A 26,598-nucleotide genomic window follows, 5' to 3' on the forward strand; every position below is an offset into this window, starting at 1 on the left:
ACATTTAAGACCACTAAGCACTTGAACGATACTGTGAAATTTTTTTTATAAACTCCCATTTTATTAATTTACAGATGGTTAATATTACCATGATGGATAATATTTATAATAAAAATAATCAAATTCTTTTTGTGGCATTTGCACTTGATGTAGAAAAAACAAGACTACAACTAAAGACTTAATTTGTTAATTAGAAACCTATGTAGAAATAAATCCTGACGTGTAAACAGGTTGTAATTAGTAAGAAAGCAGCAGCCTTTACAGTGCGATTTGTCAGTGTGTTGCAGTAGATTAGCTTTCTGCTCTGTTGTGTTTGTTTGTTGCCCATGATGTGCAGTAATATAGCCATTAATTTATGTGCAATACAAAAATCTATTAGCAACAAAAATGAATCCAGTCTTAATGTTCGCAGTGATGGATTACACATCACAAACAAGTCCCCAAACTAGAAAACTACAGAATGCTTCAAGCTGTGACCTGAGTGTCTGGTGTGATTTTCCCTGAAGTGCAAATCACAACGGCAAATCAGCAAACACAACAACAAAACAAAAAACACAACAACAAATCAAAAAACACAACACCAAAACAGAAAACAAAACAACAAATTAAAAAACACAACAACAAATCAAAAAACACAACGGCAAATCAAGAAACACAACAACAAAACAGAAAACACAACGAAAAATCAAAAAACACAATGGCAAACCAAGAAACTCAACAACAAAACAGAAAACAAAACGACAAATCAAAAAACACAACAACAAAACAGAAAACACAACGACAAATCAAAAAACACAACGGAAAATCAAAAAACACAACGGCAAATCAAGAAACACAACAAAACAGAAAACACAACGACAAATCAAAAAACACAACAGCAAATCAATAAACACAACAACAAAACAGAAAACACAACAGCAAATCAAGAAACACAACGACAAATCAAAAAACACAACAACAAAACAGTAAACAACCACAAATCAAAAACACAACAGCAAATCAAGAAACATGACAACAAACCAAAAAACACAACAACAAAACAGTAAACACAATGACAAATCAAAAACACAACAACAAAATAGTAAACACAACGACAAATCAAAAAACGCAACAGCAAATCAAGAAACATGACAACAAATCAAAAAACACAACAACAAAACAGAAAATACAACAGCAAATGGTAATGGTAAATAGACCTGGACTTTTATAGCGCTTTTCCACTACTCAAAGCTCTTTACACTGCAGACTGCGCTCATTCACCCGTTCACACACACATTCATACTGGTGGCAGAGGTTACCCTAAACGGTGCCACCTGCCACCATTGGGAATTCATTCTCACACCGATGAACGCAGCATCAGGAACAATTTGGGGTTCAGTATCTTGCTCAAGAATACTTTGACATGTAGCTGCCATGGTCAGGGATCGAACCACCAACCCTCCGATCGGTGGGCAAACCGCTCTACCAACGGGCCACAGCCACCCCAAATCAAAAAACGCCTCAAAAACAGAAAACACAGATTTACCGCTGTGATTTGTACTTCAGGGCCACCGTAGATTTGTAGGTAAAGAAGACGACCACAGACACACCTGTATGGTCCAGGAAAGATCTTTACACTGATTGATTCAAATGTGTTATTGTCAACAAACAGCCGCAGTGAAAGCAATCGTTCTCCTGCAGGGATTCATACCGACACACGAGTAGTAAACAAAATCACACCCACCTGCAAGAAATGTAAACTTAATCTGCCATGTATAAAACTTTCCGGTGCCGAGCCGAAAGTGCTTTACAAACAGTATAAGGATAATAAAGAAGATAGTACGGCAAGCAATAAAAATGCAAGGCAAGCTCCTTTCTGTGGACTAGAATAATAAAGCAGGTCTGAAGGAGGCGGCTGCTCTCTCAGCTTTCTGTTCTTTCTCATAATTTCCTGGCAGAAATCCTCCTTTGAGTCTTCGTCGATACAAAGGTGGTTTTATCTGGGAGATGCAGCGCCCGGCAGCTCCATTTCTACCTGATGACAATATCCTGACATTCACAGTTTCACTCAATTTTCTGCAATTTCTTGGCAGAGAAACTTTTCAGATTGTTTAAAAAAAAAAAAAAGTTTTGTCGTTCATTCGCTGGCTGATTGATTAGTTAACTGTTTAACCTCTCTGCAGGATGTGGCAGTGTTGAGTGTTTTGTTTACTTCCATCATGTCCCAATTTATCACTGTATCCCAGAATATTTTAGTCACTGATCTGCTAAAAACATCATGTTTTGGTGGAGGAATATTAAAAATAAGTCTGTGGATTGTAGAATGATACAGACTCCGGGTCGTTTTTACAGCTTGTTGTTAATGCAGGTTCTCATCCATTAACACCTAAACAGGCGTGTTAAATCATAGTTGGTGCAGGATTCTTCTCCAGCAGACTCAGAGCAACTGTACCATTCTGTTCAGGTCATGCTTGTGTCTAACTGATGAATGTGTGTTCAGTATTTGCTCTCTTTTGGGTCTTGGGCCCTGTTTACACAAGGACGCTTGCGGGAAAAACGACAAAATATTTTATGGGAAGTGCCTTTCGTTTAGACGGTGCGTTTTTGGGGCTTAAAAACACAAAAATTTGAAACCACCCTCCAGAGTGGAAAACTTGAATAATTTGCGTCTTCTGTTCAGACTGTCATCATGTAAATGTAGCCTAAAACTTCTCATGACAAACAGACTGATGCTCTTTAATGCACACTGTAAAAAAGATAAATGGTAAAAAGTCACTTACCTTCAAATAACAGTTAACAACAATACGTTATTTTACAGATCATTTCTTAAAAATGTGGCCAATATACGGTAAATGTCTGTACTTAAAAATATATATATATGTAGAATTACTTACGTTTTCTGTTTTTTTATTTTATTTTGTATTACATCATATTTTAAGTTGCCTTAATTTAACATTCTGCAATATGTTAATAATGTAAATACAAATGTAAATAATTTTTGTATTTGTACATAGACTTTACAGTAATTTAAACATTCAAGATCATTAAGCAATTTAATAATATTAATATTAAAAAAAATCTAAAATATCTCATTATATTAATTTACAGATTTCAACACCCATTTTTTGGTTAATATTGGCAATAAAAGTAATTTTATTCTTCTGTGGAAGGAGTAGCTGATGCGTGGCGTGAAAACCTCTGCATGCCCAAAGATGCTCTTATCGCTTTAAGTGATGCCGCCTGGCATGCATACAATCCAATTCACACACTTTTGCGGCACCGTATGCACGGAGATTTCGTCCAGAAAACGCTAAACGCGGAATAAAAAGTGAAGACACGACGCTAGTTTTGCGTCTTCTGTTCAGACCGTCATCATGTAAATGTAGCCTAAGTTTGGTTTCCACCAGCTCCTGAAGCAGCTGATTTCTCTTTAGCTGCTTAATGCCCCACTAGGGCTGGGCGATATGGACCAAAAGTCATAAAACGATATATTTAGGTTGAATATCGATATACGATATATATCCTGATATTTTAATCCCAAAGTGAGTGCAAATGTTCAGTCAAAGCCAAATATGACATGTCACAAGTAGTTTTATTGAAACCGTGTATTTAATTGAACATAAATTCTATATAACAATGGGGGTACCTTTTTAAAAAAGCTCCATACAGTGCACATTTAAATGGAGTGCACTTATATAGCGCTTTTATCCAAAGCGCTTTACACTACACACTACGCTCATTCACCTGTTCACACACACATTCCTACTGGTGTAAGAGGCTACCAGGGCACACTGGTGCCACCTGCCACCACCGGGAATTCATTCACACACTGATGAACGCAGCATTTGGAGCAATTTGGGGTTCAGTATCTTGCTCAAGGATACCTCGACATGTAGGCTGCCATGGTCAGGGGTTGAACCACCAACCCTCCGATCAGTAGATACCGCTCTACCAACTGGGCCACAACTGCCCTTTTTTAAATAAAAAAATATCTTAAATAGAAATAGCCTATGAAATAAAATAGGCCAATCTTTTTCTGAAATTAATATATTTATATGAGAAAAGAATAACAAACATTACAAAAGAACTAAATATGACAAACCCTAGTAAGGGCAGCATTTATATAGAAAGAAAGAAAAAATTGAACTATATCGATATATATGCGATATGGGCTAATTCCATATCACATTTAAAAATATATCGATATATCTTTTATATCGATATATCGCCCAGCCCTACTAACATACATGTAAAGTCAGTGGATCCACTGTTGATATGCATACTTTGAAAAGTGCAGGTTTAAAGTTGCATGGTAACATTCCTCCCATCACAAAGTTTAAAAGCAGATCGGCCATTAATAAATGTATGCTCTGAGAGCAGCATCTTGTCCTGGGTCTGTACTAGCAGGGGTTGTTATTCTGCCCCGAGCAGTTTTCACATCATCGCAATGAATATGCAAAATAAAAACGTTGTATCTGGGAAGTTGACTCATCTTACAACAACCTGCACAGCTCGGTCGTTATGTGGTGCTTCTGTCTGGCTCTTGCACAGGAAGATGACGTCCTAATCCTGTCCGTAGAGCTCAGATTGGCTCCGTTGTTTGTTGTTCTGGGAAACAGCTGTCATTTAGCACGACAACAAACCCGCCGCTTCTGGATCCTAAGCTGAAGCCGCCAGGTTACAGTTAGATCTCCTAACTCGGGATCTATTTCCCCTCAACGTGACACACAAAAACAGCTGAAACACAAAATGTTAGTCCTCTATTTCAGACACACACACACACACACACACACACACACACACACACACACACACCAAACACACTCTGCTGCTGCTTTTAGTAGCAGACAGGGATGAGAGTGTTGTGCTTACGTGGATGTTTTCAGGCCCACAGTGCACCACTGATCCATTAATGCATTAATGAAGGCCTAATCCTCTGCTGAAAAAATAAAAACACCAAAGCTGCTGTTTCATAACAAAGCAGCTGTGTTTCCTGAGCCCTCTGTGTGGGCGTCACCCAGATGAGCTTTATAAACCTGCTTCAGGGCCCCCCCAACCTTTACCTCTGCTGCAGCTCCCTCCAGAGACTCCTGTCTGCAGGTGAGCATGCAGATATCTGCCTCAGTCTGCCGCTGAAGCTGCTGTAACAATCACAAGGTAACCCGTGTGTGGAGAGGTCTGGCACGGCCCGCTCGCTGGGTGGAAACACGCCACCAGTCTCCAGCCAAAAGCTTTATGTTTGGATTTGGCAGTTTGTCTGTTTCTGCTTATCGTATGAAGGTTTCCTTTACGCTCTACAGCAGGAAAGATTAAAATGATTCAATTATACACTCTGTGTTTCCTGGTTTAAACTCCCTTTGCCCCATTTTGCATCAAAGATTGCCCGCCTAGACTCCGAGATCAGTATCTACACAATCGAAAAAACACTACTCATGAGTTTAGATAATCATCATCATCATCATCATCATCATCATAATTATAAAATGTCACCATAACGATGCAATGTCACAGAAATAAAGGCAATAAACGGTATTATTGTCAGTTTCTGACAGTATTAATAACACTGATATAATGATAACATTTTACATGTTTTACATAGACAACCAAGTGTTTATAGACTTGATTCATAGCAGTCATTGCGGGTAAAAACGACAAAATATTTTATCAGAAGTGCCTTTCGTTTAGACGGTGACTGCGCCGTAGCGTGTCCGTCTAAAATGCCAAGACACAAAACTCGTCACATACATGCTCCAGTACAGGGAAATAAACAAACATGTGGGATTATTTCCATGCGTCGGACCTTCAACCTGCTCTGGCAGCTCTAATAAACTTACAGGAGTCTTTCCACTAAACCCCCGGTTTTAATGGTAGAAATGCGGAAATGCTTTCCTGGCTTAAATGGGTTAAGGGCCAACCTTCAATTTCGTCATTTTCAGATTTATTCCAATTTATTCCCATGAATTCCCTTAGAAAACTCCCATAATTTTGCAACCCTAGTCCTGGGTCCCGTTCTTCTGTTCCTCCCTTCCCTCTGGTGGGTCCAACACTCCAACCCAGGCCTCCAGCAGCTTGCTGTCTGTATTGGCACCCACAAAGCAGGTCCTTTCCTGCAGCTGCTGCAGCTTTTCTCCATCCATCGGCAACCACAGTAGAACTTCCTGCCAGAGTCAATGGGCCAGGACTGCCTGACCTCTCCCTTGTCCTTGGTCGGTCCCATCTGGATCAATGGGGCGAAGCTCTGCTGCTAGCTTCCCTATCTGTCCTTGAAAGGTTGTTTGCTGCCTGAGGCCCGCTGCAGTCAGACATCAGAATAACCGCCAGTATTCCTGCTGATGATCTTTTTCACCAATGCCTAGTTATAAGTTATGTCAGGTCATCCCTCCTCCACATTTTTCTGTGTACAACTTAGTTCCAAACTGTGTGTGTGTTGTCATCAAATTGAGACTACAAGGACACAAAAGATTGGTAGAGATTGGAGAGGTGGTGGTAGGGCTGGGCGATATGGCAAAAGAAATGATCACAATATATATTTTTTCATATGGTCCGATCTCGATTATTATATTGTTCCTAAACTGCAAGTTTTGAAGCATCTGTACTGAAAACTAAAAAAACTAGAGATTAGTTCAATATTTTATTAACCTATGAAGTAATTAACAAAGCAAATTAAATAAGATGAACATAGAAAAATATAAAAAAATGAATTTATACTCAACAGTTCAACATATGTAGAAAAATATAAAATAACACAGTGAACTACTTTACAGTCCTGAGAGTTTTTGCAGTTCTAAGACCCAAAATGAACAAATTGTGAGATTTGTTGCCAAAGTTGTTAAAGTTTGTTAACTTGTTTATTGAACTAAGTTTCCTTCTGTAATGACTTATTTCTCTGTAAGTATTCATATGTCCCACACTCTTGAATGTACCATATCCGTTCAGATGCTATTGAATGCACCATACCTGTCTGTGAATTGCCGTGCTGTGAATATTAGTTTTCTCTCAATACAGCGGCAACAGATTGTAATTTCCTTAATTCTTTCCCAACATTCACCTGTTCCTCCCTGGTTTATTGCTCCAAGTCATGGCTGACATCTATTTTGCAGCCCTCATCTCCGCGTTTAGCTCCACATTCGGTCTTTCTGTTTACTTCTCTGATTGGCTGTTGTGACAGACATTTCCGACCTGTTTGATCGAGTAAATATGCTCACAGCTGATCACCATAATGGACTGAATACATTGAAATGTATCGCAATCACTAATCGCTCATATTATCGTCCAGGCCTAGGTGGTGGGATACATGTCACGTGTGCATCACTCTAACAATGAAAGGAAGTGTAGGACCAAAGCATACTGATCACAGTTGGAAAAAAAAGAAAAGAAAAATTCATTTTACACCTAACATTAAAAAAATATAAATGTAAAAACTTAGTTTGACCGAGGCTGACTCTTACAGGAAAACACAATGTGTAATGATAACTTTTTCATAGAAACTTGTCAAGCCTTAATTATTGTAAAAATAGTAATAAATGTCCCCCTCAGCCCAAGCGTGCAGAGACAGGAAGTGTAAAATGAGCAGCAGCAGCAGCAGTGTGTGAGAAAGGGTTAATATCCGCTGTGCTCTGTTTGATAGCTTGTTATAGCAGGCGTTAGGACTGTCACCCTCGCAGCTTCAGCCTCCATGGCGGCTGATGTTTGGAGCCGCCGCTCTCCAATTATCACTTTTTTCGTGAGAGCCTGATCAGATCTCGCCTCTCTTCTTAAAACAAACGTGTAGAAAATGTGCAGATCGGAGCACGGGACGCAGGATAACAGCTTATTAACGTCAGCTCACTTTCTCAAAGAAACTTTAGGGAGACAATCGGGTGTTGATTAACATCATAATTTATTTTGATTATTTTTCACACATTATTTTCACTTACCTCAACCATATAAGCTTTTTTTAGACCTTTTCCCCTTCATTAATCACATCGCCTGTCACACATTCACACTTCTAGTTGCTCTAATTAAACTTATAAAACTTTCTGCTATTTTTGTTATCTGCGTGGCTCTGACCTTTGGCCCTTCTGAATGCTAATAAGCTTGTTAGTTACTCGCTGAAATATACAGAAAGTAATGCATGATTGAATTCCTTCTGTCTTGTCTGAGAAAGGTCGGTTCAGGTTAGGGCTTGGCGATATATCGACATAAAAAATATATTGATGTATTTTTAAATGTGACATGGAATTAGACCATATAGCTTATACTGATATAGTTAAATTTTTTCTTTCTTTATATATAAATGCTGCCCCTTACTAGGGTTTGTCACATTTAGTTATTTTGTAATGTTCGTTATTTTTTTCCTCATATGAATATTTCAGCTCTAATATGTTTCAACGGACTATAATTGACCCATTCTAAGCATTTTTTGGCACTTTAAAATTTGACAATTTTTGACAAAAAATCGAAATGCTATAGTATGACTTTTTTTTAATTTTCATTTTGAGAATTTTTAGAATAAGAAAATGTTTCAACAGACTATAATTGACCCATTTTAAGCATTTTTAGGCATATTAATTTTTTTTTTTACCATTTTTGACAAAAATTGACATACTATAGTATGAGTTTTATTGGAGGGAGTTATTTTTGGACCTCCCATAATGTGGTATTTTGTCGTTATTTTTTGACAAATAGTTCACACAGCCACAGACCACACATATATAATTGTGTTTTTCAGCTACTTTTGGACAAACTATACCACCATTGGCCTCTTCTATTTCATAGGGTATTTTTTATTAATATATATTTTTTTTAAATGTGCACTTTATGAAGCTTTGATTTTTTAAAAAAAAAGCTACTCCTGTTGTTAAACTGTTAAGCAGTTTCAATAAAACTAATTGTGACATGTTATATTTGGCTTTGACTTTGACTGAACATTTGCTCTCACTTTGCGATAAAGATATCGGATACATATCGTATATCTATATTCAGCCTAAATATATCGGGATATGACTTTTGGTCCATATCGCCCAGCCCAAGTTCAGGCTTTAAACCTGGCGCGTCCTCTCCTCTGTAAAATCTGAGCATGCTGGGAGATAATTCCGGTATTTTTAAAGGTAAACCCCAGTAGCAGCCTTCCTTCCTGTGTGTGTTCATGAGTGTTGTTTCCTCTGCAGCCCGCCCCCTGCCAGCTGTGGCTCACTTATATAACGTTTGTAGTCAGTTTTATTGGCTCTGCAGCAGAGTCGGACATCCCTGGCTCTACGAGGAGATCACAGAGAATTTGTGCAGCAGATGAAATATGTTTCACGCAAGGACTCGTAATGTTCAGGGTTACAGTACCTGCACTGAAATACATTATGATCTGCTCACTGCAGTGCTACTGAGAGCACCAACACACAGTCTGAGTGTTAGCAGAGGGCTGCAGACAGAATGGACCTGTCGTGGAGGTCGGCGGGTCAGAACTTGCATTGTTCTTGAAATTAAGTGCACAAGAAGTACTCCTTATGTTCCTGACCTCCCGTCACATCCTCCACTTGTGCTGAGCGCAGAGAAAATCTCAGCTAATCTGAACATGGGCTGTCAGTGCGCTCCACACTGAGCTATAAGTGGCAAGCGCTCAAGGCGAAATGAAAAAGAAAGAAAGACAGCCACATGTGAACACAAGGAGCACAGTGGAGGTCTGTGGATCCTGCAGCACAGTTTACTGCTCCTGCAACTGGTCTGCACTAATGTCTTGCAGCCTGCTTCATGAAAGTTTCCTTTCACAGAATTATACAAGAGTTTTTCTTCTTTTTTTTTAAGCTTAGGAGACGTTTTAAAACCCTTCAGCAACAAATTTTAATTTGTGGCTGCATTTAAAATATTTAAAAATGTACACTAAAGCCTGTTTCCTGTGTAGAAGTTAAGATAATAAATCCATAAATAAGGTCACTCAACTAGGCCTTGGCAATTATAATAAATACATTTCAGGTGGATTACGGTGATCAGCTGTGAGCATACTTACTCAATCAAACATGTCGGAAATGTGCGTGACAACAGCCAATCAGTCGATCTTTTCCTGATCCACTACTGTTTGTAAGTTGCCAGAGAAGTAAACAGAAAGACTGAACGTGGAGCTGAGGGAGGCAAAATAGACATCAGTCATGACTTGGAGCAATAAACCAGGGAGGAACAGGTGAATGTTGGGAAAGAGCAAAGGAAATTACAATCTATCCACTGCTCTATCGAGAGAAAAGTAATATTCACAGCACGGTAATTCACACACAGGTATGGTGCATTCAGTAGCATCGGAACGGCTATGGTGCATTCAAGAGCGACGGACATATGAAAACCTACAGAGAAAAAAGTTAATACTGAATAGAAGTTTTTTAGCTTAGTTTACTAAACAAGTTAACAAAACATTAACAGCGTGGGCTTTCTAACAACAACAAATCTGTTTAATAATTTAAAGAAGTACCACCCAAGTGATTATGCGGAAAGCATAAAAATGCGAACAGAGTCTGCACAGCCTGCCACTGCTGCCAGCACACGTAGCATTAGCAGTTCAGCTACTACAAGCAGAACTAATCTTTAGTTTCCAGTACAGATGCTTTAAAACTGGCAGTTTAAAAACAATATACAAATTCTGATAATAATTGAGATCGAACAATATGAAAACCGATATCGTGGTAATTTTTTTTTTTGCTGTATTGCCCAGCCCTACAATCAACTGACAAAAACAACAAATTTGATAATGAAGCCTTAAATGTTAGGGTCCTTTCAGGCCACGGTCACACAAACGCAAATGCTTGTTGCGGCGATGTGTGGGCAGTGACACACCAAATAGGCTGATGCTGTGAAAGTTCACCTCCAGTGCACCAACTCCATGCAATGCAAAAGTGCTCATTTGCTTAACAAACCAGAAGCAAATGTTTTGTGATTCGCCCCTTTGCCCACACAGAATGAAAGTGAACCGGATTCGAATGTGCGAAGTGAAGAACGCGGCATGTTTTAAATGGAGCACAGAGCAGAATTTTGTAAAAAACAGTAATGTTGCAGGCTCCTTTCACAGAAGTATACAGTAAATGGGGTACATTAAAAACATTTAAACTAGGGCCTGGACTGGATTATAAAAATGAATCTAATTAATTAGAGGCTTTGTAATTTATTAATCGAAATGAAACGCATTTTAATCGCATATTAATATTTGACCTGAGAACAGTGAGAAGTAATTTTTCACATGGATTTTTAGTATACCATTGGATAATGACATAAGCTTAAGCAACAAAAATATTGTTTATTTTTGTTCAAGTCCAACAGACCAGTGCAATTTTTGCCATTAAGTGTAGCAATAGCTTCATAACAGGGGTATCAAACTCAAATTACCTGGGGGCAGCTGGAGGCAGTATCAAAATGACCAAAAAAAGACGCAAAATTACAAAAAAAAGACACAAAATGACATAAAAAAACTAAATTACTTAAAAAAGAAACAAGAAAATTGCAATCGGTGCACCCCTAGCCACTATTATAGACAGTATAAAATACATATCGAGCATTGATAAAATATCGATCAAATTGAGCTTAACAATATATCGCCCCGCACTACCTTGATCCCACAAACACAAATTTTCTCGGTCCGTATCGAACTGAAGCATGTTTCAGTTTGTTTTTCCAGTGTGCAAAACATGCATACCATGATGCATACAAAAAACTGTCAAATGTAATCAACAAATTTAAATTGATAAAACCATCTACCAAATGATCGGCAGTAATAGTTCAGTGTATTTGGGAATAGTGAATCTAATCAGAGAAATGTGGATTTTTTAACTGATGCTCACCTGCACTGAACACCACACATAATATTCTGGCGTCACACATTGTGAATGTAATTTCCTGAGATGTGCACACACAGTGAAATCTGTTTTCTGCTGCTAACATTCATAAAGGCCACTGTTCATATTTCTACACATCGTCATGTTGAGCCTAATTGTGTCTGGCGCGGCTGCATCATACTGCAAATAAATTGGGTTATTTACAAAAATGTGAGTCCATTTTGGTGAGAGAAGATCTCATTACCTGAAGGTCAGTGTGCAGTGTCTGTCAGAGAGGATCTCCACTTACCTGCTGTCCTATTTCCCAGTTCTGATTTCATATAATCCTACCAATTTATTACGATTTTGTTTTCCATTAGTTTGTGGGGGTACTTTATTTTTGATGCATCATTTCAGAGCAGAACTCCCCAAGTGTTGGTAAATGTGACATCCTCGGCTCTTGGATTATCATGAGACAGTCTACGGCACCTTTTGTTGTCAGATCAAATGTTTGCTTTGTAAGAGAGAACAAGGCTTTTTTTTCTTTTTTTAACTTCCATCTCGCCTGGTGCGAGCTCGCAGGATTGTGCGGGGCATTATTTGAAGTCTTGTGTGAACATAACAGCCCACTCATAAAAGTTCCCTGCTGTGAAAACGACCTAAATACACACAGCCCCAGAATGCAGTTATCCCCTCCCTGTGTTCAGGAGAGGCTAGAGGAGGCATCAGGGCGAGAGTACCTGAGGACGGGATGTGATGGAGTGGATGTTTTTGTCCAGAGTGCATTACAGCAGCATGAGTGGAGGCATTTTTAGCTGGACTGCAGCCTGACCTCTGACCCCGCCGGTATTCCAGCCGTACTCTGCGCTCTGAGAATAGAACTAATAACCCCATCGCCTCGCTGCACACAACAATCAAGGCTGTCAGTCACATGTCGGGCTGCTTGTCTTTTTCTTTTTGTTTGTCGGTCTGAAAGCATTATTCATACTCTCTTGCAATACTGGCAGTCTCTTACAGTGTTTGTTAGGCTGCCAGTGGAGCTTTTCGCCTTCAGCCTCGTGTCTAGTTTACTGCTCGTCCTCACTCCTCCTGCAGATATCTGCTTCCTCTCAGTAAGGGCTCATATTCTACAGAAAAATTGAAAATTGAAAAATTTGTTGAGAATACTTACATGTGCTTTATTCTCTTGTGTAATCCAGTGATTCTCGAACTTTTTCTGTCAGGCCCCCTTAAGGGGAAGAAAAATTTCCGGGGCCCCACCAACCCCAACAAAATTGTAACAAATTGTCGAGTATAACTTTATTGAAAGAAAAGTCAATATTATAACAGTTCTTTTTGTTTTTCTTAGTTGTGCAAATTAAAAACAAGTTTTTGCTTGAAGCTAGGGCTGGGTGATGTGGCAAAAAAAAAATTTGATCACAATATATTTTTTCTAGGGCCGGGACTCGATTAAAAAAATGAATCTAATTAATTAGAGGCTTTGTAATTAATTAATGGAAATTAATCGCATTTTAATCGCATATAAATATTTGAACTGAGAACAGTGAGAAGTCATTTTTTTCACATGGATTTTTAGTATACCATTTGATAATGACTGAATAAATAAGCTTAAGCAACTAAAATATTGTTTATTTTTGTTAGTCCAACAGACCAATAGCATATTTAGAAATATAGTACATTTCAGAAATTCAGGTGATATGTGAATTCCTTGTTGCATAGCTTGCACACAACCATGCTCTTACTGATGCTTCCATCCGTTGGTTTTTAGTAACTAAATGTCCCATCATCCACGGGGCCAACCAAAGGTCTCATCAGCTTCTTCCTTCATGTTCACTGTGGTTTGTTGTTGTCTCAACTCATCAACGCTAGTTGGTGCTCCAGTATAATCGGTCCGCCTGAAACTCATCCAGTGAGAAACGTTCCGCGGTGCAAAAATAAGTGCGATTAAAATGCTTCAATTTTTTTAACGCGTTAATTTTTGTGTAATTAATTCATCTTAATTAACACGTTAAAGTCCCGGCCCTAATTTTTTCATATTGTCTGATCTCGATTTTTATCCAGATTTTTTAATATTGTTTTTAAACTGCCTTAAAGTATCTGTCCTGAAAACTAAAGAAACTAGAATTTAGCTCAATATTTTATTAACATACTAAGTAAATAACGAAGCTAACTTGATAATTGAACTGAGTTCCATTCATTAATAACTTGTTTCTCTGTAAGTTTACATATGTCCCACACTCTTGGACATACCATAGCCATTCCGACGGCATTGAATGCACCATAGCTGTGTGTCGTGCCGTGCTGTGAATGTTAGTCTCTCTTGGTACAGCTGCCAATAGATTGTCATTTCCTTTACTCTTTCCCAACATTCACCTGTTCCTCCCTGGTTTATTGCTCCAATTCATGGCTGATTGGCTTGTCACGCACATTTCTGAGATGTTTGATCAAGTAAATATGCTCACAGTTGATCACTATAATCGACCTAAAGTGTATCGCAATCATATAATCCCCCCCAAAAGTGAAAGCCCTTTGGTTGCACCTGTAAAATGAATCTGCACACCTTTAATAAATCAGAATTTCTACTATTTGACCATGCAGTGAGTACCCCTTTGTTGGTGTGTTGATGTGGACAGAGGTGGAGCTTTTAAATCCCGATGTTTGGATCAGTGGACGGTAGGGGTGTGACGATACACTCAGCTCACGAGACGAGACGAGATTTTAAGAAAACTACAATGACACAATGTATGACTGGACCAACAGACTTTTGTTTAACCCAGTTGCACATGCATTTTGAAATGTTTTGTTATAACTCTTTACATGCACGATGTAAGCATGAGCTTTTAATAAACTTCTTCCACAAATTGAAACTAAAACTTATAAAAGTCAAAATAAAATAAATAAAATAAAATATTTCTTTCTTTTTTTCAAGTGCAAACAATAGTAGTGTTTCCTTTAGAGGGAAGAGTGGCCGCCGGGAAAGTCTCAGGCCACGCCATTCTCAAATGTCCGCTCACTCTGTATGTCTCCATTACAAAAAGGCCCCCAGAGGGATTTACGAGACTCCAGAGGTCACGTATGGTTTTACGTCGTCTTGTATTGCTTAGCGATAGTTTTGACCGTGATCACATAAGCGATGGAAGGAAGGAACTTTGGCCGCTGCAGCTAACTGTGCACAACATCAGCAGCTGATCATAAACAAAGCAGCATGGCTAATTATGCACAGCATCTCCGCTGATCATAAACATAGCGATCTTGAATTAACGGCATCGCTAACTGTGTCTGGTGCTTGTTGTAAACAAACAGGGATCGCTAAGTGAACACCTCCTGCAGCAGAAGCACATACACACTGTACTGCTACAGAGCTAACTGTTAGCCTGTTAGCAGGACTGTGCCGCGTCGGCCCCTGCGACATAATTCTGGCTGCTAGCTGCTTCCCCTCCTTTCCCTCCTCTTCTTCTTTTCCTTTTACTGCCCCCACAGGTCACAAATACAAGTTTGGATAGCTCACAAATCTCGCAAGACAGATTTTTAACGCAAAGAGAAGTATCGTCGAGTTTAATCTTGCGAGATCTCGTGGCACGAGATCAGTGCAGGGAATAAAGACAAATAACACTATAATAAAAGTAAATGTCATGTTGCACTTGTCATTGATACTCAATATTAAGCTTGGATTAGTCATTGTTGTGAAAACATTAGATAGCGGCCTGATAGACTCATGATGTTATTGAGCCCTTTCTTGAACTCTGGGTGCCATGTTCGAGAGGGGAGTGAACCTTCACCCACCCAGCCTTCATAACCAACTGTGGCTATTAGTACTCCATGCACAACAAAGCACTACATTTGTAACGCGTCACTAAACTGTAGTGAACCTAATTTTGCGGTCATGGCTTAATCGTTGCCAACATTTGTCTCTGACTGCAGCTTAATGATGTTAATTGCTGTTTGGTGAAATAAAATGAAAAGCTCTCGCAGGGTTTTTGTTCTCGCTGAAGATCTGAGGTTGGAGTGTGTCGTTTTCATTTATTGTCTCATAATGTGGGCGTCGCGAAGCCCTCTGAGACTGTAGCTGTGATAAAGGGCTATGCAAATAAACTCGACTCAGAGGGAGTTGATGTGTTTAAAGTGTTTATACCGTTCTCTGTATTAGCTTTTGTTTATGTAAATCATGTCAGTGTGACTCTTTACAGTGGTGTAGAAAGGCTATTTTTACTGAGGCTTTCATGTTCTCACTCTCTGGCCTGTTTTCATTGTCTTTTTGTCACACGCTGAGCTCGCCATCTGCTGCTGCTGCAGCACCGTCAACGTCCTTAAAAAGTCATTGCTGTATTCTTAATTATCTTCATTTAATCACCTCCCCTCTTCAGGGAGATGAAAGGTTATTGGAGAATGAGGCCGCATGGGGGATTTATTAAAAGTGCAGCAGGATACTGTATGTTAGTGTAGAGTGCTGCTGTCCTTGTGCATTTACTGTGTTTTTATGACGTTTCAGCTGCAATGATTGCCTCCTCTATGACTTCTCCCTCTCCTCCCTGTCTGTCACGTCTGCTTTGTTTGCTCATGGCAGCTGAGCTTTCAGATTGTGTTTGATTTTTATAGATCCAAATGCAAGTTCGCCTACGTGCATAACTCGTTTTCAAGATTTGATAGAAAAGAAAGAGCTGGAGTTTGACACATTGCAACAAGTTCACACCCAGATGTGTCAGAGTTAGGGCTGTTTTGATCTTCCAATAGTCATCGATTATTGAAACAATTAGTAAACTAATCAGATATGTGAATCAGCGTATGGGCCCCACAATATGATTTTACGAACCTGGTCTCACAGGAATCCGTGAAATAGCCACGGATTTGCTGAACTCAAAATCCGTGGAATAGCCACACGGATTTTAGCTACAATGCGAGTTAATGACAGTCATATCCCGTGGCTATTCCATGGATATTTTTTCCTATTGGTTTGTTCCAAGTCACGTGACTTTCAAGGTCCCGGCGGTCAGAACAAAAAACATGGCGGACAGTTCTCTCATTTTTAGTGAAAAAAATCAATATTTTGACTTTCTGGTTAAAGGTTTGAGGTTCCTGCGAAAAAATGGATTTTGATCACATTTCTAGTGAGAAATATATGTTTTATTTTCTAAATATTCACTCAGTGAATGTACATAATCACTTTGTATGTTGGAATAGCCACGAGAAGCTGATTATCTTATCTGGACGAGTCTTCATCGTTTCTTCTTTTTAAATGTTTGTGCATGACCGACTTGCTCCTGCGATATGCAAGGTTCACTTCACAACTCTTCCAGCCAGTCCTCTTCTTTGCAGGGTTTAGGGTGAAATACTCCCATTCTTTGGGGCGGGATGGAGTTGCATCAAATAGGGCTGGGCGATATGGACCAAAAGTCATATTCCGATATATTTAGGCTGAATATCGATATACAATACTATATCCCAATATTTTTATCACAAAGTGAGAGCAAATGTTCAGTCAAAGTCAAATATGACATGTCACCAGTAGTTTTATTGAAACTGTTTATTGACGTGAACATAAATACTGCATAACAACAGGAGTGCCTTTTTAAAAAAAATGAAAACTCCATAAAGTGCACATTTAAATGAAATAAATATTGTAAATAAAAGTAGGCTATGAAATAAAATAGGCCAATCTTTTTAGGAAATAAAAATATTTATATGAGAAAAGAATAAAGAACATTACAAAATAATTAAATATGACAAACCCTAGTAAGGACAGCAGTATATATAAAGAAAGAAAAAAATTTAACTATATCGATATATGCGATATGGTCTATTTCCATGTCACATTTAAAAATATATCCATACATCTTTTATATCGATATTTTGCCCAGCCCTAGCATCAACTGCTGCCAATTTGCTAGTCTGTGTGTTTACCTGCAGTCACTGTGTTGCACGCACAACAATCAGCAGACATAGCAATGATGTAAGATGACTCACTCCTCAGAAACACAATGGCAACTCAGAATACTCTTTTAATTCTCTTATTTAACTTTTTGTTAAAGTAGAAGGATGAGCAGATGTTGGAGCTGTGTCTTGCACAGTGAAAAAGGCATAGAGGAAGCAAAATGTCACGTGTATTTGCTCCCCTGTGCTTAAGGTTTAGTTGGAGTTTTGGCAAGAAAACCTTCACAGATCATCAACAGATCTGAGGCTCACCCTGAGTACACACACTGCTCCACGATCGGCCTGCAGAAGGTCAGCAGGGTTTAGATGAAACGTGGGCCATAAAATGAGGATTCATGAGGCTCCCTGTTTGTGTTAGGATTGATTTTAAGATTTTACTGATCACTTTTAAAGCTCTTAGGTCTTGCTCATAGCAATTTAAGATAATTATTAACTCCCTACGAGCTAGGGATGGGCATTGATTTTCAAATATTTGAATAGCCATTAAATCATAAAAAATCGAATAGTTCATCATATCTTCCCGATAATGTAATAAAGTGCATTTCCCAATAATGTAATACACTTTTTTTAATTTTTTTTTACCAATAATGTAATAAAGTATAACATTAATGGGAGGTTATTACATTATCAGGTTAGCCTTCATTTCGCAAGTCCTGATAATGTCATAATTCCCCAATATTGTAATCATTTAACAGCAGACAACCCATTACTTGGGTTCAAGTGATGATACTGTGTAGGAAACTCTAGCTCAAGAGCTCTAGCGCCACCAACAGGTCAAAGTTGAATGTTTATTAACTTTTGACCCGTTCATCTGTTTTTTCACAAAGGATGTATCACTGGAACCCTTGGGCCAATCCCAGCTCAATGCATCCTCAATGGGGGTTTTCGGCCATATTGGATTTTCCGCCATCTTTGATTTGATCAAAAACCTTCCATTAATGTTATACTTTATTACATTATTGGTAAAAGTATATTACATTATTGGGAAATGCACTTTATTACATTATCGGGAAGTTATTACATTATCAGGTTTTATTACATTTTCAATGGACTCAAGTGCAGATTTTTATTACATTATCAGGGTTATTACATTTCTCGGGAATTTATTACATTATCAGGTTCTACACACGGTGGAGGGATTATATCTCTCTCCTGGCCTGGGAACACCTCGGGGTCCCCCAGGAGGAGCTGGATGTTGTGGCTGGGGAGAGGGGCGCCTGGAATGCCCTGCTTATCCTGCTGCCCCCGCAACCCGGCCCCGGACAAGCGGAGGAAAATGGATGGAATTGATGGATGGAAGTTTCACTTCCTGAAATAATTGACAAAAAAAATACTGAACTTTTTCAAATATTATATATATTCAAATTTTTTGAGATGTACCTGTAAAGTAATGTGACACTCAGTCTGCCAGCACCTCACCTTCGTCCTCCTCCTTCTCCTCCTCCTTCTCCGACAGTCAATTAAGTCACATTTCCTCATCAGAGATGAGGGCAGAGATGCAGCAGCACAGTGAAGAGGTGATGTGTGATCAAACTGAACGCTGTGGCACCAACACGCTCCTCCACCCCCTCTCTCTCTCTGTCAGTGTGAGAACAAGGCTTGTTAGCATTCATGTGTTGCGTTCCCGCTCTCTCGCACGTAGCAGCGTCCTCCATTATTGAGCAGTTGTAAATGCTTTGAAGTTCCGCTGTTTGGGGAGTTTTTGTTCCAAAACGGGGTAGCAGCAGCAGGAACGCGGGGCTTTGAAAGGCAGAGAGCTCTGCAGCTGGCCCAGTAATTGCTCTGCCGTATTGATCAACATCCTTTTTCCTGATATTTCTCTTCAAACAGAGTATTTATTCTACTGAGTGGTTAAAAAATGATTCAAGACTTGAAGGGGATAACAGCAGCGAGCGCCATCAGCTCTGCTCTGACATTGAGAACGAGGTCAAGGTGACGGAGAATCTAATTGACGCAGAGCTCGACCTGCCGATCCCCCCGGGACGCTCTCCTCCAGCAGCAGCAGCAGCAGCAGCAGCACATGGTTACACCGCCGGCTCAGGCTCACATCTCATTAGCATTTGACCTGGTGGGCAAAGCAAAGCTGTTCCGTCTAATGCATTTAATGGTGCAAATATATTCTGCGTAATTTAATTAATGTGTCGGCGTGTGTCTGCGGTCAGATAACGTTAAAACAATTTCACAGCGGCGTCAGAATCAAAGTGAAGAAACGGAGAGGATTGATTCAGGCTGCTTTATTTCTAATCAGGATAAGATGCAAGTTATTGAAATGCCCCATATTAAACATGAAGCATCTGTTCTGTAAAACATGAGCTGAATGACTGATTCTCTCTAACAAGTCAAGTCAAAGTTTATTCATAAAGCACATTTAAAAACAACCTCTGTTGACCAAAGTGCTGTACAGTTGTTAAAATACAATTAAAATCATACACAAGTAGCTATAGTAATAAAACAATAAAATACTAAAAACAATAAAACAGTAATAAAAAGGAAATTCTCTGTTAAAACAGAGTTAGAGTTTTAAAGGAAATAAAAAATAAAAAGTAAAAAAAGCCAAGGATTCTGTAGAGAATTGGCCCAAAAAAGAATCGGCCCAAAAAAATCGGCAGCACACATCGGGGATTGTTTAAGACTGATGTCAAAATCATCGGCATCGGCCTTAAAAAACCTGTATCGGTTGACCACAAGTTTTGACTGTGGGGCTTATCTGTCTATTGAACTTGAAGGCAGTGTCCAGAATAACACCAAGGTTCCTTGCAGAGGGTTGACACAGAGATTTTAGGCTACCAATGGTGCTGTCATAGCCATCTAAAAAATTTTGTTGGCCAAACAGAATAATGTCAGTTTCGTTTTTATCCATTGAGAGAAAGTTTGCTTCGATCCATGACCGAGTATCTTTCAGGCAGTCTAATAAGACCTTCACAGAGGTTTGGTCATTCATTTTTATAGGCAAATATATTTGTATATCGTCCGCAAAGCAATGAGACGTTATACTTTTGAAATATGGATCCCAATGGCAACATGGAAATAGAAAAGAGGAGGGAAATGTTTACTGGATGGGTCAGGTGGTATTTTGTGCAAAAAGATGCTGCATGAATGGTTAAACATAATGAGGAAAACGTGTTTTACATGGCCTTGAAAAATGTTTTGGTCCAAATTGAAGCACTCAGATCATCAGGATGATGTTTGTCTGGTGAACAAACTGAAAACAAGAACAAAGTTGTCACAGCTGCTCAGGTTATTCATACTTCAAGGAAATCTGATTCAACACTGTTTTTCCCACATCAAAGTCAGTTTCCAGGTGTTCAGTTGTTCCTCTGTTTATGTCAGAGAAAGTTGCCCTAAGTGCAGCTGATTATAAGAAAGAAAAGTAGAAAAAAAACACACACTAAATGTGTTGGTGTTGAGTTTCCCAGCCCTCTGTAGTCCACTGCTCGGCTCTGCTGCAGGCTAAAGGCCCCAGGCTACATAACACACCTGAATCCCCGAACAGAAAGTTAAGTTGCATTGTGGGAAATGTAAGCACCAGGTTTAAAGAAGGAAGAGCTATGGGCCCAGAACATTTTCATATTTCAACTTTCTCTCACTTTATAATTTATTCTCAAACTCAGAATTGCTTCTGAGTATAAAATATATACGATACATTGGTGACAAACTTCACCAGGTCTGGACCGCTCATTTACTGTGTTTGTGCCTGTCCTGAATCACTTGTACAAGCCACATAAAAAGACATACAATAACCAAAAAAAGACACAAAAAGACAAAAAAAGATGAAATAACCCCCCCCCCCCCACCCCCCCAAAAAAAGGCACAAAATAGCCCAAAAACAACACAAAATGACAAAAAGACACAAAAATGACAAAAATAAGACATAAAATGACAAAAAGACACAAAAAGACATAAAATGACCAAAAAATGACAAACTAGCCAAAAAAGACCCAAAATGACAAAAAACCATAAAAGATGAAAAATACATAAAATAACCCAAAAAGGCATAAAATGACAAAAAAAAAAAAGACATAACATTACCAAAAAAGGACACAAAATGACAAAAAAAGACAAAAAAGGTCAAAAATGATGTGGAAAGACAAAAAAAGACAACATGGCCAAAAAAGACGTACAAAGACACTAATAATTACCGTAAAAAAGCAATAAATTAAGTCTAAAAACAGCCTCAAGCAGGTAACTCTTTTCACATACACACCTTTGTGTAGGACTGACTTATTTTGATGGTGTGGCGGAGGACTGCTGCTACACTGCTGTTCAAGTCCATCTGTCCAAGTTTGACAAACTTACAGAAGTGCAGTGCTAAATTGGCGTCGTCTTTTTATCTGTTGAAAAGTTTCATTCTGCAGACAACAAACTGTAATTTAAGAACTGCAAGTAACAATTAATAATCCAAATTTCTGATGAATTGTTGAGCCTACAAAATGTCAGAAGATATTAAATAAAATGCCAAACACAGGTTCCCATTTCCCAAGTAATTATTTTTATTCCATTTTTCATTTTAAAAGCCTGTGTGAGCCAGTTTCTGCTAAAATATAAAGAGGATTCATTTACTGTCAATGCATCATGATTTTTATTCTTCATAAATCTGATCTAGGAGACTTTTTTATGCCGGATAATTGAGGACACAGTTAATGCTGCAGCAGGAATGATAATATAAACAACAATGTGCTTTAAACTTTTTTTCTGGCTTTCAATGTGAGAATTTCCCCGAAAGAAATGGTTTTAACAGTTTACTGTGGAAGAACCTGACTGACCTGACCTCAACCCCGTCCAACACCTTCATGATGAACTTAAATACCGGCTTAGACCCAGACCTGATCAGTGCTGGAACTCACTAAAGCTCCTCATGTCTGAATGGGATTAAATCCCTGCAGTAGGTTCAACATCTGGTGGGAAGTCTGCAACCAGAAGAGTGGAGGCTGTTAGTGCAGCAGGTTAATGCCCAATGTGTTGAAATGACATGTTCAGCTACCCAATGAGGGAATGGTTCCCTCTTACCTGTGTGCATACATGTGTCGAAACAAAACAAAAAATGGTCTACGCTTGCAAATCATTGTCCAGATGCTGGTGCCAAGAGTGAGAACTGAATAATGTCAGAAAGCTTTTAGTTACGCCGCCCCTTTATCGTGGAAGTATTTGCTAAAAGAATTGTCTGAGTTGATCACAATCGGTGAATTTAAATCGATTCTAAAGGATAAAGAAATAATTTCCCTTGGTCAGTGTGACTGCTCCTTATAAGTCTCTACTGAGGCTCCTTCAGTGTTGTTGTGATGGCTGTATTTGTATTTATTTGTTCATGATCACTGTTTAAATGTTGTAACGTGTCACTTTATATGCTGCTTTCTTACTGCTTATCTATCTATCTATCTATCTATCTATCTATCTATCCATCTATCCATCTATCTATCTATCTATCTATCTATCCATCTATCCATCTATCCATCTATCCATCTATCCATCTATCCATCCATCCATCCATCCATCCATCCATCCATCCATCCATCTATCTATACCTATATATATGGTCAGGTGTCTATAAACTTTTGGCAATACTTCTCCTAGATAGAATGTGTCAGTGGATCTTCAACACAATTTAAAGAACATCTTTAGCAGCTTCTGTCTGATGAAGCCTGTCTGAGCCAGAACGTCTCGCCTCTAACAGCTTTGCTCTTTCTACATCTAAAACAGTTTTGCACATGTTGAGAAAATGTGTCAAAATGTTTGAGGTTACCAGTTGAAAATATGAAGTACAATGGCTGCAAATCTGACATTTGGGATTATCATTTCAGCCTTGATAATGCAGCGGCACATTTAAAGCATTTAGCTGATGCTTATTCAGAGCAGCTTAGAGTAAGCTTTAAGTCGCAGATCACCCACATCATCAGCAACAAATACAAATACAAAGGTTAGAGCTGCATCACCACAGCAACAAATGTATAAACGTGTCTCTGAATGTTAATGTGCGTTGTGTAATGGAGAAATACACACTTTTAAAACTTTTTTCCTCTCCCTGCAGTGAGACTCTGACTGAGAGATACTGGCTGCATGAAGAGGCTGAGTGACAGGACCCTGGTCCTCACCTAGACCCTCCCACGACCCACCACCGCCCGGACATGGTGAGTCTCTGCTTTAATCCACTTCGGGCGATTTCACTTCCCCAGTCCGTTTGGTTCGTCAGAATCAGAGTGAAATTGACACATTTGTTTTTTTGTGTTAGGTCTGGTTTCTTTCACAGAGCAGAAATGTAAGCGGACCAAATAAAATACAAAGCTTTGAAGAGGGGTGTGTATGGAGGGCTGGAAATGCACTCACAGTTTTATTTCTTATTGGTTGAAAAGTTGGTGATGAAAAATGTAAACAAAGCAACATGGAACCGAGCGCAGACTGAGTACCTTTGATAATACCGGGTGTAATCTTCTCTGGTGTTCACCAAACTAATGTGGAGAGAAATGCTCAGAAAGAGCTCTTGTTGAGGCTCCGGATCGTCAATATTGTTGATAATAGGCACGTTTACATTAGGTACTCGGGTAGGTACTTTCTGAGTACCTAGCCGCTACTAACTTGTCGACACTGATTGGATAAAATAAAAAAAGAACATAAAAAAAAGACAAAAATTACCAAAAGAAGACATAAAATGACAAAAAAAGACACAAAATGACAAAAAAAAGACATACAATGACCAAAAAAAGACAGAAAATCACAAAAAAAATCCATAAAAGATGAAAAAGACATAAAATAACCAAAAAAGACATAAAATGATAACAAAAAGACACAAAATGACCAAAAAAATACATACAATGACCAAAAAAAGACAAACTGGCCAAAAAAGACACAAAATCACCAAAAAAAACCCCATAAAAGATGAAAAAGACATAAAATAACCAAAAAAGAAATAAAATGACAAAAAAGACATTAAATGACCAAAAAAGGACCCAAAATGACAAAAAAGACACAAAAAGACACCAATAATTACCGGAAAAAGCAAAAAATTTAGTCGATACTGATTTGATATGGTTGAGGCGGCGATTTGCACATGTGTGATTCATTAGCAGACTGGTGCAGACTGGACGCTGAGGGGTTAACATCCTGCTCTGACTGCAGCTGGGAGACTGCAGGAGGACTGGGCCGCTTGTGAGTGCTTTGGGATGGCGCCTACTACTCGTTAAGAAGAGTAGGAACAAGTCTCCAAAAGTCTCCAATAACACCAGAAAAAGTCCCTTGATTTGTCGATAGTCGCTTTTTCGAAAAAGAGTCACTAGAGTGGTCTGAATAGTCGCTAAATATAGAGACAGTCGCTAAGTTGGCAACACTGCTTGCCGCATCAGTCTGTTGCCACATTGGAACTCTGTTGGTTAGCTGCTACTAAAGTACCTGAATGGGAACAGAGGCCAAGGGGAACTAACTAGTTGGTGGAGCCAAAACATCACTTTACAAAAAAGTACTCGGTGGAAACACGTCTAATGTTGATCCATTATTTCCAACGCGCTGCGATCAGACAGCTGTAGAATCAGAGAAGGCAAGCTTTGATGCTCCAGTCCTACCAAGATCTGCTTCTACAACCAAAGAAATATTAAGTTATTTTGAGCAATATGTTGATAAGTAGCCTACAGAGTGAAACTGAAAGACACAAATTTTATCTTTATAATATTATCTGTATACATCTCACCGCGCAGGTCACCCACAATCCACTGCTTTTCCGTTCATTTCCTTTAATCGGGTCGGAATCTGGTCGGATTGCCTTCACAGTGCAATCGACCCGCCCTAGGATCCGTTTGGCAACGGACCGAGACTCTCTACAGGTGGTCTAGGACTGGACAATCACAAGCCACCAGCAAGGATTTAACCACCAGAGTTTGCTTCAAACAGACTAAACTTTGGGTTGTCAGCGCCCTTAAAGACTCTAATCATATGCTGCTGAAAATGTTATTTTGACTAATCAGGTTTCACAAAGTGCAGCAAAAAGTTTCCAACCTTAAGTTGATGTATTCTGGCAGCTGAGGAGTTGGATTACCTGTCAGACAGCAGAGAACTGGAGGCATGTCGGACCGTTTCAGGCGGCAGAATAACGAGCGCCGAGCTGAAACTCTGTTTTTTGAAACACTTGATGTAGATTTGTCTCCGTTGTCAGGTTCTGATGAGTTTTAGGCCCCGTACACCACAACACAGACTGTCCCCCAGGGAGTCGAGTGAGAAGTTTTGAAGAATGAATTCACAGAGTGCAAGGTCTCAAAATACACCAACCCAGTTTCTTTTTTTTCTTTTAAACAACATAAAATTAGTGGAGTTTCGTGAAGCTCTCGGCTTAAGGAGACAGAAATCATTGGAGTGACGCCGACAGCAACACGGCCGACCTCTTTCATCTCAGACTGGCTTGTAACTCTGAATTACTGCTCTCAAAAGTAAATTCAATATCAAAATGTGATTTTCCTATAAAAATCATCGTCAACAAGAAAAAGCATCTGTGTTTCCTTGGGTGGTTTAATGTGTTTATTTGTCTCTTTCTGGACAGATAAATGTGTTTGCTCTCTCAGTATATCTACAAAATCCACAAAGATTAGCAGCAGAGTAGTGATTTTTTGCTATACCGTCACCTACTGTGTGGCTGCAAGGAGCAGGAGGAGGACAGAGCCTAAAGATGTCCCCTGTATCACTTCTGAAGCACAAAGAATGACTTTATTCCAGCTTGTGGCCTTCATCGAAGTCTCCATACAACTCACCGATGAAGCTTTACCAACTGACCCCGCTTTCACAATAAACAGTTTAATAAACAGTAAGTAATGCTGCAGTTTGACCAAGGTCAGTCTGATCTGACGGCTCATGTCGGTAATAAAATGGAAAAAAAATATTTTCAACCCATGAAAATCCTCGGTGGTAGAGACTTCTGGAAACAGGTCGCTCTGATGGGAAATGGGTAAAT

General features: G+C 39.1%; 1 protein-coding gene across 1 annotated transcript in view; it reads left to right on the forward strand.

Moving 5' to 3' along the window:
- Window positions 1-26,598, forward strand: part of LOC131974680 (spermatid perinuclear RNA-binding protein-like) — a 126,605-nt gene that overhangs the window by 26,073 nt on the left and 73,934 nt on the right. Inside the window, exon 2 of the mRNA XM_059337088.1 lies at window positions 23,698-23,797. Within this exon, the coding sequence (XP_059193071.1) occupies window positions 23,795-23,797 (3 nt within the window). The 5' untranslated portion in view covers window positions 23,698-23,794. The remainder of the gene's footprint in view (window positions 1-23,697; window positions 23,798-26,598) is intronic.

The sequence above is a fragment of the Centropristis striata genome, chromosome 7 (assembly GCF_030273125.1).
Source record: "Centropristis striata isolate RG_2023a ecotype Rhode Island chromosome 7, C.striata_1.0, whole genome shotgun sequence".
Classification (NCBI taxonomy): Eukaryota; Metazoa; Chordata; class Actinopteri; order Perciformes; family Serranidae; genus Centropristis; species Centropristis striata.